The following is a 17,656-nucleotide window of genomic DNA, read 5'->3' on the forward strand; positions in this document are numbered from 1 at the left end:
GACTAGAACTGGGTAGACTTCAGCAGCTGAGCAAGAGCCATGGAAGCAGAGGTGGCCTTATTTTGGCTGTTTCTATTTATTTCACTTGTTTGTTTCTGGTGGGTAATGTTAATCATAAATTCTGTTTAGATCATATACCAGTAAAGCACTTTTAAAAGACTCCCAGCACCAGTAAACTACCTGGCAAATAACTGACCCTAAATATATTTGAATTAAAAAATAATAAATAAAGTAAAAACTATCAAAGGCAGCTGGATGCAGTAGTATAAAGCTCAGGAGAAAAAAAAAAATAAAGCTCAGAAGAGAGGTCAAACATAGGCTTGAGAATCATCTAGGGATGTGAAGCTTGCCGTGAGAGTGTCTGACAGGAAGCGAAAAGAGCCTAGGATAAAGCCTAAGGAACCCAGGAATTTAATACTTGGAAAAGAAAAAGGCAGCAAAAAGGACTGGAAAAGGAGGAAGAAAAACAGAAGAAGATAAAGTCATGAAAACCAAAATAAAAGAACATTTCGAGGATAGAGTTATGTCCAGTGTCACAGTATATTCAAGAAAAACAGAGACTAACATGTTCCATGTTCACTGGACATGGAAGCCACAGGTGACTGTGATGAAGTCTGCTGTAACTTCATATTAGAACAGGTCAAAGAAGGAATAAGCCTACAATTTTTTTTGTCTTAGTGACATATAAGAAATAGAAACAGGAACTACAGACAAAACATTTATGGTAAAAAGAGGAGAGAGAAAGAAAAAGGGCAGTAGTTGGAAACAAGAGTGGGATTGGAAAAGAGTTTAATAAGTGAGAAAAAGCATATTTAAAATTTGATGATACAGAGGCACCAGTGAGGCATGCTTACAGCAACAGAAGAAATGGGAGAATAGATATTATAGGACAAAATTCATCATTATAAGACACAAAACTAATAATCCTTTCTTTGGACATCAGTTCAATTATCACTTTTTTGGAAAAGCTATCTTTTACTCCTTGACTATGTCAATTAACCCTACTAGATTCTTCTCAGCACTTATCAGAGTTATGATACCACATTTATTTGAGAGGTCTTTTGTTAATGTCTGTCTCACTGAAAACAAGCTCCGTGAAAGGAGGAAATATCGTCTTTTATTTTTTGTCCTTATCAATGTATCCCACAGAAGCAGACAACACTGAATATATACAATAAGTGTTAAATATCATATTTAACACGCTAAAACATGCTATCAACAGAACATTGTTAAATCAACTAGGGTTAATCAAAAAAGACTTCAAATAGAAAAAGGAAGTTCTATTACACTAATATACTAATATGGAAAGATCTCTAAGCAATACTGTTGAGTTAAAAACAAAAGAGGAGGTGGAAAATGTATGTTCTATAATAAAACGGAAACAGTGGAAATAAAGTGGAAACAGTGGCTGACTTTATTTTTGGTGACTGCAGCCATGAAATTAAAAGACACTTACTCCTTGGAAGGAAAGTTATGACCAACCTAGATAGCATATTAAAAAGCAGAGACATTACTCTGCCAACAAAGGTCCATCTAGTCAAGGCTAAGGTTTTTCCAGTAGTCATGTATGGACGTGAGAGTTGGACTGTGAAGAAAGCTGAGCACCGAAGAATAGATGCTTTTGAACTGTGGTGTTGGAGAAGACTCTTGAGAGTCCAGGGAGATCCAACCAGTCCATTCTCAAGGAGATCAGTATCAGTCCTGGGTGTCCATTGGAAGGACTGATACTGAAGCTGAAACTCCAATACTTTGGACACCTGATGTGAAGAGCTGACTCACTGGAAAAGACCCTGATGCTGGGAGGGATTGGGGGCAAGAGGAGAAGGGGATGACAGAGGATCAGATGGTTGGATGGCATCACCGACTCGATGGACATGGGTTTCGGTGGACTCCAGGAGTTGGACAGGGAGGCCTGGCGTGTTGTGATTCGTGGGGTCGCAAAGAGTTGGTCATGACTGAATGACGGAACTGAACTGAACTGAACAATAAAATACCTGATTCAATGTCTGACTGAAAGCCCCGTGAAGTGAGATATAAAACCAAACCAACAAAAACAAAACAAACCCAGACTTCAAGTTTTCTCTATTAGCATACCATTAGTAACATGCTTTTTAATGTTGTCATATTATAGAAATATTATATAATTTTATATATATAATATTTTGTATAATAAAAATGATTTATGTTAAATACATATTAAATATATTCAATTCTAAATTCAAATGGGATTAAGGTATACATACTATTATACAACTTATTTTTCCATTCACAGTATGTTTTTAACATCCTTTCCACATCATATTTCTTCAGTTGCATACCATTCCATTGTTTAGATGAATTAACTTATCCATTGTATCATTAATGAATTTAACCAGTCCCCTACTGCTAAGATTTATAGGTTATTTGCATTTTTCCCATTAATGACAATACTATAATATAAATCCTTACATGTATACTTGTACATCTTAGAATGCATTCAAGTATATCTAATCAGTAAACTCCTAGAAATAGATCTGATGAGTAAACAGTATGTACAACTATTTTCAGACAATTGTTACCAAATTGCTTTCTAAAGTCCTACTGGTATAAATTACCATGAAAAGCATAAGTATTTACTTTCCCATACCTTTATAAGCTAAACATCATCAACTTCTTTACTGTCCATTTCTTTAGTTTTAAATAAGATTAACCATCTTTTCATATCTTTATCAGTAGCTTGTATTTCTTTTTCTGTGAACTGCCTTTTCATGTGTCCATTTCTATATTACACTGTACACATTTTCCTTAGTGATTTATTACAGTCCTTTGTAAATTATGAAAATGATCGCTTTGTCACACACATTGCAAATCATTATTGCCAATGTGTCATTTGCCTTTTGACTATATTCTTAGAAACAAAATGTTACAACTTCTCCACGTTTTCTAAAACTAGTTATTATCTAGTTTTTAAATGGCAGTCACGTGAATGAGTGTGAAAAGTCATCTCATTGTTGTTTTGATTTGCACATCCCCGACTAATGATTTTTGAACATTTTTTAACATACTTAACTGACCATTTGTACATCTTCTTTGAAGAAATCTCCATTTAAACCTTTAGCATATTTTTCATTGTTATTTCTCTATTATTCTGAATACAAGTTCTTTATCAATTGATTTGTAAAAATTTTCTAGCACTTTGTGACTGTACTTTTACCTTCTATCTTCTGAAGCACAGAAGTATTTAATTTCGGTGAAGTACAATGCATCTATTTTTTGTCACTTGAGCTTTTGCTGTGGCTCCTAAGAAAGCACAGCCTAAGATTTTTGTAGTTTTAGCTACTCTACTTGGGCCTATGAACCATTTAACTTTTGTGCAGGGTCCAAATTCACTCTTTAGCTTCTGGATACCCAGTTCTTTAACCACCATTTGTTGAAAAATGCTATTCTTTCTCCCACTGAATTAACTTGGCACCCTTTTCAAAAACAATTAAACATAATTATGAGTTTATTTCTGGATTCTCAATTCTTTTCCATTGATATACATGTCTACATTATGGCAATATCACACTGTCTTGACTATTATAGCTTTCTTCAGTTCAGTCACTCAGTCATGTTCGACTCTTTGTGACTCCATGGACTGTAGCACCCTACGCTTCCCTGCCCATCACCAACTCCCAGAGCTTGCTCAAACTTATGTCCATCGAGTCCATGATGCCATCCAACCATCTCATTCTCGTCGTCCCCTTCTCTGTCTGCCCTCAATCTTTCCAAGCATCAGGGTCTTTTCTAATGAGTTGGCTCTTCACAGGTGGCCAAAGTACTGGAGTTTCAGCTTCAGCATCAGTCCTTCCAATGAATATTCAGGATTGATTTCCTTTAGGATTGACTGGTTTGATCTCCTTTCAGTTCAAGGGACTCTCAAGAGTCTTCTCCAACACCACAGTTCAAAGCATCAATTCTGTGCTCAGCTTTCTTTATAGTCCAACTCTCACATCCATACATGACTACCAGAAAAACCATAGCTTTGACTAGATGGACCTTTGTCGGCAAAGTAATATCTCCACATTTTAATATGTTGTAATGGCACCCCACTCCAGTACTCTTGCCTGGAAAATCCCATGGACGGAGGAGCCTGGTGAGCTGTAGTCCATGGGGTCACCGAGAGTTGGACACGACTCAGTGACGTCACTTTCACTTTTCACTCTCATGCATTGGAGAAGGAAATGGCAACCCACTCTAGTGTTCTTGCCTGGAGAATCCCAGGGACGGCGGAGCCTGGTGGGCTGCCGTCTATGGGGTCGCACAGAGTCGGACACGACTGAAGTGACTTATCAGCAGCAGCAGCAGGTTGGTCATAGCTTTTCTTCCAAGGAGCAAGCATCTTTTAATTTTGTGGCTGCAGTGATTTTGGAGGCCAAGAAAATAAAGTCTTTCACTGTTTCCATTGTTTCCCCATCTATTTGCCATGAAAGGACCAGATGCCATGATCTTAGTTTTCTGAACGTTGAGTTTTACGCCAACTTTTTCACTCTCCTCTTTTACTTTCATCAAGAGGCTCTTTAATTCTTCTTTGCTTTCTGCCATAAGGGTGGTGGTGTCTGCGTATGTGAGGTTATTGGTATTTTTCCTGGCAATCTTGATTCCAGCTTGTGCTTCATCCAGCCCAGTAGATGTTTTATCCAGAATTCTTTTGCTTTTTCTACGATCCAATGGCTGTTGGCAATTTGATCTTTGGTTCCTCTGCCTTTTCTAAATCCAGAATGAACATCTGGAAGTTCTCAGGTCACATAATGCTGAAGCCTAGCTTGGAGAATTAGGAGTATTACTTTGCTAGCATGTGAGATGAGTGCAACTGTGCAGTGGTTTGAACATTCTTTGGCATTGCCTTTCTTTGGGATTGGAATGAAAACTGACCTTTTACGGTCCTGTGGCAACTGCTAAGTTTTCCAAATCTGTTGGCATATTGAGCATAGCACTTTAACAGCAGAGCTTTATAGTAAGCTTTACAATTGGGAAATGCTACTTCTTCAACTTTATTCTTCTTTTACAAGATTATTTTGGCTATTCTAGTGCTTTCAAGTAATCAAATTAATCAATAATTTGCCTTGGGACTTCTAGGTTTTATGTCATATATTCCTTACTCCAAGATTATAAAACACTTAAATTCCTTTATTTCTACTTTTTGATCTTCTTCTTTTATGACTCCTTAATCAATTTAGAATTTGATATAAGAAATAAGGCAGGGACTCAGTTATACTGTTTCCTTTTATGTACAGTCAGTTATTTCAAATCTATCAGATTATCTATTTTATAAGCTGGTTTGGCATACTATGATACTGTGATTTATAATAAGGAAGACATACTGGACCTATTCTAGGTCTCTTAAATTTCCATATGAACTTTTGAATCAGGGTGTCACTATATGCAAAAGGCCAGCTGAGAATTTGATAGAGACTGCATTGAATGTATATATTGAGGAACATTATTATCTTAACAATAACAATATTAACTCTTATGATCCTTGCAATTTTGCTAAACTTGTTTGTTAGTTCTAATAGTTGTGTGTGTGAATTCCTTCTAATTTTCTAATTTTTAAAAATTGTGTACATATTTAGTCACTAAACCCAAATCTACAACTCTTCTACAATAAATAAAGCTTGTGACTCAAAAAAAAAAAAAAAAAACACTACATGATTTGCAAAGAGTTTATTTCTCTCTTTCCAAAATTAATGACTTTTATTTTTCTTGCCTTGTTGCTCTGGCTGGAACCACCAGTACAATGTTAGCTAGACATGGTAACAGTATACATCCTTACCTTGTTCCCGATCTTAAAAAGAAAGCAGCCTTTCACCATCAACCTTGATGTTGGTTATAGGTTTTTCACAAATGCCCTTTCTCAGTTGAGGAAGTTCCTTTCTTGTTATTCTATTTATAATTAGCACTATTCTAATTTTCTATAGAGATATCTGGCTAATAGTCTCATAATATAGCCAATATAAACTTTATTACATCTAATAGGTTTATGAGCCAGATTATGATTGAAATTTTTTCCTTTTCATTGCTTTTTATTGAAGCAGAGTTGATTTACAAAATTGTGTTAGTTTCAGGTACACAGCAAAGTGTTCTTTTCTTTTATATCTGACAAATTTTTTCCTAATAAATTGTTTTGGTTTTATAAATCAAGCCTTCATTCTTCATTCATATAGAGAAAATAGCTGGAACTTTTTAAAAGTGTGGACTACACTTATATTTAAATTTTGTTCTCAAAGCTGTTAGTTCTCTTAATAGACTTTTGAGAAGCAGGAAATTTCTAGAATAAAAACACAATCTATCAGCCAAAAAAACTGCTAGGTTGAAAACAAAATGCCAAACCAATATAAAAGACTAAGTTTCTAATTTTTGATTAACAAGTTTCATTGTATGACATAAAAAGGAAATTGAGGTTAAATGTTAAATTGTTGACTCAACAAATTCTGCAATTCTTAACATTCAATCAAGTTTAAAAGACAAAACTGTAGGATAAAAGAACTCCCTTCTTTTTTTTTGCCTCGGACATAAGTCACAAGAACTCATTTCTTTTTGCCTTAGAATAATCTGCATAAAGAGCTTTATTACTGTAGAAATAAAAGTCCCTTACTGCTATGTTTGGGCTAACCAGATGATATTAAGATGAACATACTGATCACTCACCATGAACCCAGGACTACTATAGATGTCATGATGAATTTAAAACCAGTACAGAAAAGGGACTAAAAATATTCAAAGAAAATGCAAAAAAATTTCTGACTGGAAGATCTTAATGTATTATAAAACAGGATTCAGCAGAAAGAACAATGAGCTGACAAAGAGTTATGTTATATTTTCACCTTGGTACACAATATTTCACACACTGCTAAAGTAAATGAATTTCTGGCTTAATCTAACATGTCATTCTATCATCTTATCTTTCTTTGAGCCTATAAAAACTCATCCCTCACTTCTGCTAATATGCATGAATATCATAAATAGACATGTATGTAAATAAAAATTTCTAATATAAAATTGTGAAAATATTAAAAAGCATATACATGTATTTATATCTAGAAATTGGACAAATGAGTGCTGCTGATCTGCAACAGAAAAGTTGACTCAAACCATAAATAACAATAAAAACAATTAAGGGGTGTTAATAATAAGGTTTAAAATTATAGAAAAAACAAATAGGTAAAAAAATAAATATTTTATTTAGTCACTAGATTTGTTTAGATTAATGAAATTGTTTTTTTAAAAACAGGTCAAACTTTTATAGCAGTAACACATAATGCTTATCATTTTTGAATGGTTTTGAATTCAAGTAAGCTTTTAAATCAGTTTAAATATATTTTAAGCCATTATAAAGGAATTCTGAGTAAAAACAGAGGAGTATCAGAACCTACAACTGACATCACATACTTATGCTTCACCTTTTCATCTTATCTTCCACTTAGTTTTACAGAGGCAGTCTATTTGTAAGGATTCCAGGAGAGCCTGCTCAGCTAAACTGAATTCGATACGGTTAGCTTTCATCATCATCACCATCTGCAGCTTCTCCTTGATCATAATGACAGTAACTAACCTCTCTTACTTCTTCATAAAACAGTTTACTCTTTCTTTCCCAATGTGAGCATTCTATGATCCAACTTCTTATGCCATATGATGAAATGCCACCTTCCCTTACACAGCTACACAATTAATTTATGCCACCATCCAATCTGAATATAGGCTTTGACATATAAACATCTCCTTCTCTCTCTCTTCCTCTGTCTCTCTTTCTCTCTCTTTCAGACACACACATACACAATACCATTTTATTTCTTCCAAGACTAAAAATGAGGTTTGAATTTTCAAAATTTAGGATTTTTATATTAATAAATATCAGAAAACTTAAAGAAAAAGCTTTATGCCTACATCACAAATTTAGAAAGACAGCCATACAATATACATTTAAATACACAAACACATACACATTAGATAAATACAACTTAACAGTATTAAAACTTTAAGGACCACTAACAGAGCCATGTTTATATTAGCAAAAACAATTCTCATATATAAATACTATTCTATTGTGGGTGAAAAAGCAGGAATCAACAAGTTTTTCATAAAAATTCAGAATAGAATATTTATTAGATCATTAGTTTTGAATGCCTCCTGCAAAATCAGAAGCATGTTTCCTAAAGCAAACCTAACAGATCATTTGATGCAAAAATATTATCAAGAAACACTAACTTTACCTCAAAGCACAGCAATCAAAGCACTTTCCAAAATCCTATCTAACGCCAGCAATCATTATTATTATATAATCAGTCAAGCCCCCAAAGTATAGGGAAAAAATATATACTTGACCATTTTCAATCACAAGTTCTTTAGAGAATAAAATATTCTTTGAGCAAAATCTCATGAGAACTAGAATTCCCTTTTCAATATATGGTCTTCTCCTAAAGCTGTAACTAAATATTACTGAGTGGCAGAAAAACAAATCTCAAGAAATGATGGACTCAAAAATATTTCATTGTAGAAAGCACAAAGCAAATCCTAATAATGCCAATTTGGAAATGATAGCTCCCCTGCTCAAGAGAAGCAGATATAAAAACTCACAGTAATGACTATAAGCCCCAACTGGATCTACTGAGCCTCTGGTGGGCTTTAATAAGCATCAGCACTAAGCAGCTTAAACTAGAAATTCAGTTTTATTTAGTGGCTGATTAAATCATTATTAAATTCAAAGAATTTAAAATTAATAGTTCAATTTTAATCAAAACTTTTTAAAGTCAAATTCAATAGTGTACAACACACAGCATCTAAGGATTTTGCTAAATCCCTAGATGTCCTATGTTGAAATTCTAGTAATACTATGACATTAAAAACAATAATAATATATTACTCATTTGTTAATCATATCTTCTAAATCCATAAATTGAATAGGAGAAATTTCACAAACATAAAAGCACAATTAATGTTGGCTGTATTCCTTAAATACCAAGAGAAGACTCAACAAACCCAGTTTGAACTTTTCCAAAATTACATTCTATATTTGATTTTTATCTTTTGTAACAGGGGAGCTATCACTTTGCAACCAGTTTATTGACTCTGTGTTTATCCTGACCTAGATGACCTCGATGGCTTCTTTCAGTTCTGAAAGGCTAAGCGACCTTCGGTTATGCAATTGTTATTTTTAAGTCTCAAAACTTCCTAAAGTCTTTGCATATTATAATAACACCTTGGTCTTACTAGTAAACCTATAGAAGAAAATGGCTTTAATTTTCTCTTACAATGCAACAGAGAAAATAAAGACCAAGACTTGAATAATGGCCATGAATGTGACTTAAACTAGAAAACAAGCTGTTAGCTCAAAGGGAGAGAAAAATTACCTGTAGTTAATTTATACTTCCCATCTATATTCTATAAAAGCTGAAACTATTATGTTCGAAAGAAATGTAACTGTAGGAAAGACACACTAGGGTACGCAGGATCATAGAATGTCATTAAAACAAAATTTTATTCCCAAAGGCAAAAAGTAAAAGCCTCCTCTTATGTCATTCTCTCTTCAGCCAAAAACAATTATGAACTCAAAACAAAAATAACAGACTTTGAGGACGCAGAACCAAAACACTCCATTTTTATGGTTTAAAATTTTTAATTTGATAGATATCTCTTTAGAGAGAAATTTGTAAGATTACCCTCCCAACTCAAAGGCTACTAACCTACTAAAAAATTAAAGGAAATAAAGATATATGTACCCAAAAATATATTTATGAAAGCAACAGATGAATTTTTTATTAAAAAGAAAATACTGTACTTACTGTTTAAAGTAATAGCATTTTCATTAAGAAGTTTCACTGGTCACTCAGATGGTAAAGAATCTGCCTGCAATGCAGGAGACCCAGGTCCGATCCCTAGGTTAGGAAGACACCCTTGGAAAGGGAATGGCTACCCACTCCAGTATTCTTGCCTGGAGAATTCCATGGACAGACTTCTTTATTAAAAAGAAAACACTGCACTTACTATTAAAAGTAACAGTGTTTTCAGTAAATAAATTTTAATTAAATATTTTTTTAATTTCATATTATGGTCAAGTAAAGAGACAGAAAGCAACTGTTCTAATAAGAATAAACAGAACAAGCTAAAAGATAAAGCTAATAATGCATGCTAAGTCACTTTAGTCGTGTCTGAGTTTTTGTGACCCCAGGGACCATAGCCCACCAGGCACCTCTGTCCATGGGATTCACTAGGCAAGAATACTGGAGTGGACTGCCATTCCCTCTTCCAGGCCATCTTCCCTACCCAGGGACTGAACCCACGTCTCTTATGTCTCCTGCATTGGCACGTTGGTTCTTTACCACTAGCACCACCTGGGAAACCAAAAAAAAAAAAAAACCAAAAAAACGCAATGGAAGAAAATAAGACACAAAGCTAAGGCTTTAAGAAAGATGAAGAAACAGAGAGGAACATACGAATAGTTAGGCTGAACCATATGAACTGTCAATCACTTAAGCTGCACTTGAATCTGTTTCTGAACATCCCATTGGCTCTTCTACTAGCCAGAACAACAGTGTTTTACAGGTTGAGTGTCAAGGGTTAAAACAAGCAAACGGAGGTTGTGAACGAGCTGCAACTCACCTTTTTTTGAGACCATCCACCAAACTGCGAAAGTTAAAAAGTAAATACCTGTTGGCACCAAGTAAATTATTTGTAATCACAAAGCATCCTGAGCTCAGTGGTGAATTCAGCCAGTCTTCTTTTATTTTCTGCCTTGTCACTGGAGTGCTAGAAGACCAGAGTCAGGAGGATGCACACCAACTTATATTGGTGACTAGGTCTTCACCACTGCATTCCCAGTGACAACTCTCTTTCCAAACTATTTGATTACAGTATCTAATAAGTAAGCACAGCTTCCAGAACCAGGAGTGAAGAGGTGGGTTGCCCATGGAATATAGGGTAACACATCGCAGTGAATAGGCACTATAATATGCTACACAGTGAACAACAACAACAATCCTTCAAAAACAAACCAAACTGGGTTCTCCTATACATATGATTCTGCAACATTTCTCTTTCTACTCAGTAATACAGCAAACTTTGGGAGATGGTAAGTGACAGGGAGACTGATGTGCTGTGGTCCATGGGGTCACAAGGAGTTGGACACAACTTGGCAAATGAACAACAACAACTGCTACGCAGAGAACTCTAAACTTCCTAAAACCCCACATCCAAAGTACTCAAACTACAAATTCAACCAGAGTAAAAGCAATGGTATCAATCCCTTAATCAGAACAAATTGGATATCCTGAGTTAAATGGAAACAGAGTTCAACATTAGAAGGTATACAGACATTTGCTAAGGAAGAAGAAGTGTTTCAGTCAATGTGGGTCAAAAATATGAACAAGCAGAATGGAAGCAAGGAGATAGGAAAATAAACAGCAAGAAGATATGAGAAATAGGAAGCCAAGAGTCTTCTAGTATGACTGAAGCAAGACAGATAGAGGATCACCTGCCTGTATATAATATTGGATCATTTGAAAATTAGAAAGAGTTTAAATGTTATCCCATCATTACTTTTCTATCTCATCACTCATCATTACCTTTCTAACTAGGCAGCACTGATTTGGCCACCACTTCTTAGTATAACCCTGAGTTTCTATCTTGTTGAACAAGGAAAAAAAAATTCATTTTCCTCAGAAACTAACATCATTAAGAGCTGTGGAATATAATTGAAAGTGAAGTAACCAAGTCTCTGGGAAAGGTCTATATGTGGGGAACAAGACAAAGAGGAAACAGGGAACTACTATAAACCTTATGGCCTCCCTCCTGAGGTTCCCAACAAACAGCAGAGTAGGAGTATGCTGCTTCAACCAAATAAACAAATCCATCCAACAAATGTTTACTGAGGCAAGTACTACTGTGGAAACTTGGCATGTAAAACAAAGTTAACCTCAATGCACTCTCAATTTCTAGGCAGAGGTAATACACAGCAGATTTTGGTGTTATGACAGAGATACTAAACTAATAATTAAAGAAATATAAACTTGGGAGGGGCAGAACTCTGACTTTAGGTGGATGAAAAAAAGAAGAGGAGATGGAACCACAGAAAGCTTCACAGATGGCAAGATATCAGAGGTGTCTTGCGTCACCATCACAGGACATTTATGAATATTAAAAGAAAAGAGAATCAGCATTTCAGACCTGTGGGTCAAAAAATGTGAACAGCCTGACCAAAAGTAAAATGACATGAAGATACATCATGTGTTTAGGAAGCCAAGAGTACTTTAATGTGGCTGAAGCAAGATAGAGAAAGGACAACAGCAACAGAAGCAGCTGGAAAAGTTAACATAGAGCCACAAAGAAAAGTGCCTTAGGTTACACAGCAAGAAGCTGGGGCTTCTCTGAAAGCAGCAGGGAGATATTGATGGCTTTTTAATAAATGGAAGGTGACAAGAACAGATCAATACTTGAAAAAGATAAATTTGGTGACAGTGTGAAGGCTCGATTATTGGGGAATGGAGACAGAGTGATCAGGTTCAAAATGATTACAAAAGGGAGTCTTTGAAATCATTAGATCCACTGATTTTAAACCCTAACTCCACTTCCATGTAGGTAATACTGTTTTACATACTTTAAAAAATAAAGAAAAACCCCTGAATAAATTTTAAAATATTCTATAATTCAGACATTCTATTAATTCATTTCATTTTCCCAATTATTTCAAAGAAGAGAGGTTTTATTATGAATAGCTTTGTGGTAAACAGCATCTCCAGTTTTAAAATTTTTTAATCAATGTCACTAAAACTACTTTCATACAATTATCTCATGGCATGTAGCGAGGAAAAAAAACCCTATTGAACATCAAATTTGACCCAATAAAGTAATTGCCATAGGGTTTTCCTTTTTATCTTACCATTACAAGCTCTTCCTGTAACTCACTGCAACTTTTCTCATTATACTGGAGTCTCTTCGAAAGGTCTAGAATTACTTTCTTCTGTTCCTCAATTTCTTCATTTAGTTTCTTGTTTTTGGAGAAATACTCTCTTTCTAATCTGAAAGGTTAAAGTGTCAGAGCAGGTTTTTCAAATATGCTTTTATCAGGTCTTACTATACAACTTTAACACAAAGGGCAGATGTACTATATATCATGGTTTCATGACCAAAAGTTTTAAAGACCACTTCTCATTTTTGCAAATAAAAAGAATTGTACATCCTTAAATGAAGGACTCTAACGTAATAATACCCCTATTTTGATAACAGACATTTGTACTATACCCAAGGCTATAAGCAAAATGGATTTGGTTAGTGTTGATTCACCATTATTTATGATTAACAAACCCCACCCACAACAGTTGAATCAGCTCAGAGACTGCCTCAAAACAGAAAGTAGTCCTATCAAACCACTTTCAAATTAAAGTGTAACTTGAGAAATGACACAAATGTTTTATTTCTGAGTGTCCATGCATGTAGAACTGGTATAGTGACATGAAAAATCCAAAAGCAAGGATAATTTTTAAAAATCATTCATGTTCACTGTGAAAACATAAATTTCTTTTCAAAGGATTTGCCTGCCTATTTACATTTTGCTCAAGCTAGCATTAATTGCATTTACATTCTTTTTGGATGTAAAATGACAAGCAGTTCGGAAGTATTTTAGTTCAAAATTTGCTGTGGTTCAAATTAAAGAGTTGCCACTATTTTTACTCTGGCATCTTCCTGATAAATGCAGATCAGTTTCCTATAACTTTTAAGCTGTAATATGGGAGGCAAGGTGACTCAGCATAACCAAATCCACACTGTGCTCAGGCTATAATCAAATGAAGAGCTCATTTTTGAATGGCACATGATCTTACTCTGATCGGTCAACATTTCTTGCTCTAGGGTGGAACAGAGACAAGTCTAGTGCCAACCCTTTGCTATTTTCTTCCTTGAATCAAGAATATTCCAAGACTGGTGATTCCCTGGTGACTCAGTAGTATCTAATCCACCTGCCAATGCAGGGGACTCAGGCTCAATCCCTGGTCCAGGGAGATTCCACATGCCGAGGAGCAACAAAGCCCATGTGCCACAACTCCTGAGCCTGTGCTCTAGAGCCCAGGAACCGCAACTGCTGGAGCCCCCATGCCCTAGGCCCTGCGCCCTGCCACAAGAGAAGCCACAGCAATGAGAAGCCCAGGCACCACAGCTAGAGAGTGGCCCCCACCCACTGCAACTCGAGAAATAAAGCTTTCTTCTTAAAAAAAATAAAAAAGAAAAAGAATATTCCATGGTAGGGAGGGTAGAATTTAAACACTTATAGACGGATTAGAGGAGACATTTATATCAACTGCCCAGAAAGCAGAACTAAACAACAAAGATGGATCAAAGTAGAGAAAAGAATATCGATCCAGGAATCCCAACATATAAATAACATTAGTTCCAGAAACAAAAGGTAAGGAAAATGGAAAGGAAAAAATCAGCAAAGTAATAATGCAAGAGAATTTCCCCAAAATGAATTATTTAAAACTCTAAAACTGAAAGGGCTCAGTGAGTGCCCAGCATGAATGGAAAACAGTCCATGCCAGGCCCATCATCGTTAAGTTTCAGAACACTGTGAACAAAGAGAAGATTCCACACTGTGTCCATAGAGTACAGAAATACACATTATTAGTATCATTTTTTCATGTGTTATACTGTAACATCACTAAACCATTTCAAGACAGGCACCTATGTTTCCAGACTTGGTGGCCACTCTGTGCAAGTTTCCAGAGAAAAGCAAGGGCTACAAACAGAGAACAGGTAATCAAATAACTTCAGACTTCTTGATAGAAGAACTGAATAAACAGCCAACTAAACTATGACAAAGGGTAAAGATCAAATACACACATTTTCAGAATGCAAGTTTTAAAAGTTTTCCCCTGATGTGTAATTCCTCAAGAAACGACTTTACAAGGGAGTAAATCAGACAAGAAGGATGGGCATGAGATTAGTAAAGAAGAGATCCAATATCAAAGAGAAGTAAACAGAATGCTACAGATGATGGTGAAGAGGAGTCCTAAGGATGACTGTGACACAGAGCCTGTAAAACAATCTGTCCAGAAAGAAGGCAGTGGAGAGAAGACTCCAACAGTGATACATCTTAGAAGAAACTTACAATGATAGAATTTCTGAGGTGCATAAAAATAATGAGAGATTTTCAGCTCTGTTAGAGACTTTAAGAATAATTTATTGATTGGTGCATACAAACTAATCCAACATAAAACGAGATATTAACTATTCATGCATTTGATCATTCAGCAACTCTTTACTTTGCAGCTCTTGTGTGCCAAGCACTAGTTTGGAGTTCAGGGAAAGCAGTGAGCAAAACAAAGCTCCTCTCTACATAAGAAGACAGACAATAAACAGCAAAAAAATATAAGAAAACGTTGTGTAAAGGAAAAGTAAATATGAGGGGTCAGAAAATTGTAGAAAAAAAAATCCCAAAATACAACCCTAAGGGAGGACGGGAGGACAGAAGAAATAAGCACGTGCTAGGTGGTAGAGGTGGACAACAGAGATAAATAAGTAGGGGCCAACAGATAACATCGAGAGGTAGAAGCTGAAAAAAATGGCACAATATGCATGTTATTCAGCAACACAAAGTTAAACGCCAGAAACAGCTTATAAGAACTGAAAGTAGTTGCTTCAAAGGAGAAGAAATCGGTCACAGAGAGCAACGTGGTAACAAGACATGGCTTTTCATGAGCTTAACAGTACTATTTCACTTTTTAGATTATGTACAAGTGTTCATTGGCAGGGGGAGTATGATGAAAATTCAAGGAAGCCCCAGTCTCTTTGAATCCAATAGAGAAGAGTCAGGACTTGACAGATGGAGGATTTTGTCAAGAAAGGAAAGGGAAAAGGAAACTTGTAGTTAAGATGCCTTCTTTAAAAAAAAAAAAAAATACCTTCTTTGCTACTGGATTCCCATTCTTTTCCTTCAGCGCTCAGATAAGAATGTGACAGCTTGGTCGCTCGCTCCTCTCCTACTTGGATAACTGTGGTAATTCTAGAGCTAATACATGCCCACGGGTACTGACCCCCTTCGCGGGGGGGGGGATGCATGCATTTATCAGATCAAAACCAACCCAGTCAGCCTCCTCCTGCCCCGGCTGGGGGGCGGGCGCCGGCGGCTTTGGTGACTCTAGATAACCTCGGGCTGATCGCACGACCCCCCCGTGGCGGCGACGACCCATTCGAACGTCTGCCCTATCAACTTTCAATGGTAGTCGTTGTGCCTACCATGGTGACCACGGGTGATGGGGAATCAGGGTTCGATTCCGGAGAGGGAGCCTGAGAAACGGCTACCACATCCAAGGAAGGCAGCAGGCGCGCAAATTACCCACTCCCGACCTATACAATGGAGTAAAGACAATCTCTTTAACAAGTGGTGCTGGGAAAACTGGTCAACCATTTGTAAAAGAATGAAACTAGATCACTTCCTAACACCACACACAAAAGTAAACTCAAAATGGATTAAAGATCTAAATGTAAGACCAGAAACTATAAAACTCCTAGAGGAGAATATAGGCAAAACACTCTACGACATAAATCACAGCAGGATCCTCTATGATCCACCTCCCAGAATTCTGGAAATAAAAGCAAAAATAAACAAATGGGATCTAATTAAAATTAAAAGCTTCTGCACAACAAAGGAAAATATAAGCAAAGTGAAAAGACAGCCTTCTGAATGGGAGAAAATAATAGCAAATGAAGCAACCGACAAACAACTAATCTCAAAAATATACAAGCAACTTATGCAGCTCAATTCCAGAAAAATAAACGACCCAATCAAAAAATGGGCCAAAGAACTAAATAGACATTTCTCCAAAGAAGACATACGGATGGCTAACAAACACATGAAAAGATGCTCAACATCACTCATTATTAGAGAAATGCAAATCAAAACCACAATGAGGTACCACTTCACACCAGTCAGAATGGCTGTGATCCAAAAATCTGCAAGCAATAAATGCTGGAGAGGGTGTGGAGAAAAGGGAACCCTCCTACACTGTTGGTGGGAATGCAAACTAGTACAGCCACTTTGGAGAATAGTGTGGAGATTCCTTAAAAAATTGCAAATAGAACTACCTTATGACCCAGCAATCCCACTGCTGGGCATACACACTGAGGAAACCAGAATTGAAAGAGACACATGTACCCCAATGTTCATCGCAGCACTGTTTATAATAGCCAGGACATGGAAACAACCTAGATGTCCATCAGCAGATGAATGGATAAGAAAGCTGTGGTACATATACACAATGGAGTATTACTCAGCCGTTAAAAAGAATACATTTGAATCAGTTCTGATGAGATGGATGAAACTGGAGCCGATTATACAGAGTGAAGTAAGCCAGAAAGAAAAACACCAATACAGTATACTAACACATATATATGGAATTTAGAAAGATGGCAATGATGACCCTGTATGCAAGACAGCAAAAAAGACACAGATGTGTATAACAGACTTTTGGACTCAGAGGGAGAGGGAGAGGGTGGGATGATTTGGGAGAATGGCATTCTAACATGTATACTATCATGTAAGAATCGAATCGCCAGTCCATGTCCGACGCAGGATACAGCATGCTTGGGGCTGGTGCACGGTGATGACCCAGAGAGATGTTATGGGGAGGGAGGTGGGAGGGGGGTTCATGTT

General features: G+C 36.2%; 1 protein-coding gene across 1 annotated transcript in view; it reads right to left on the reverse strand.

The window, feature by feature from the left end:
• Positions 1–17,656, reverse strand: part of CCDC171 (coiled-coil domain containing 171) — a 351,122-nt gene that overhangs the window by 255,460 nt on the left and 78,006 nt on the right. The window contains exon 10 of the mRNA XM_005683650.3: positions 12,893–13,031. Within this exon, the coding sequence (XP_005683707.1) occupies positions 12,893–13,031 (139 nt within the window). The remainder of the gene's footprint in view (positions 1–12,892; positions 13,032–17,656) is intronic.

This window comes from Capra hircus, chromosome 8, assembly GCF_001704415.2.
Source record: "Capra hircus breed San Clemente chromosome 8, ASM170441v1, whole genome shotgun sequence".
Taxonomy (NCBI): domain Eukaryota; kingdom Metazoa; phylum Chordata; class Mammalia; order Artiodactyla; family Bovidae; genus Capra; species Capra hircus.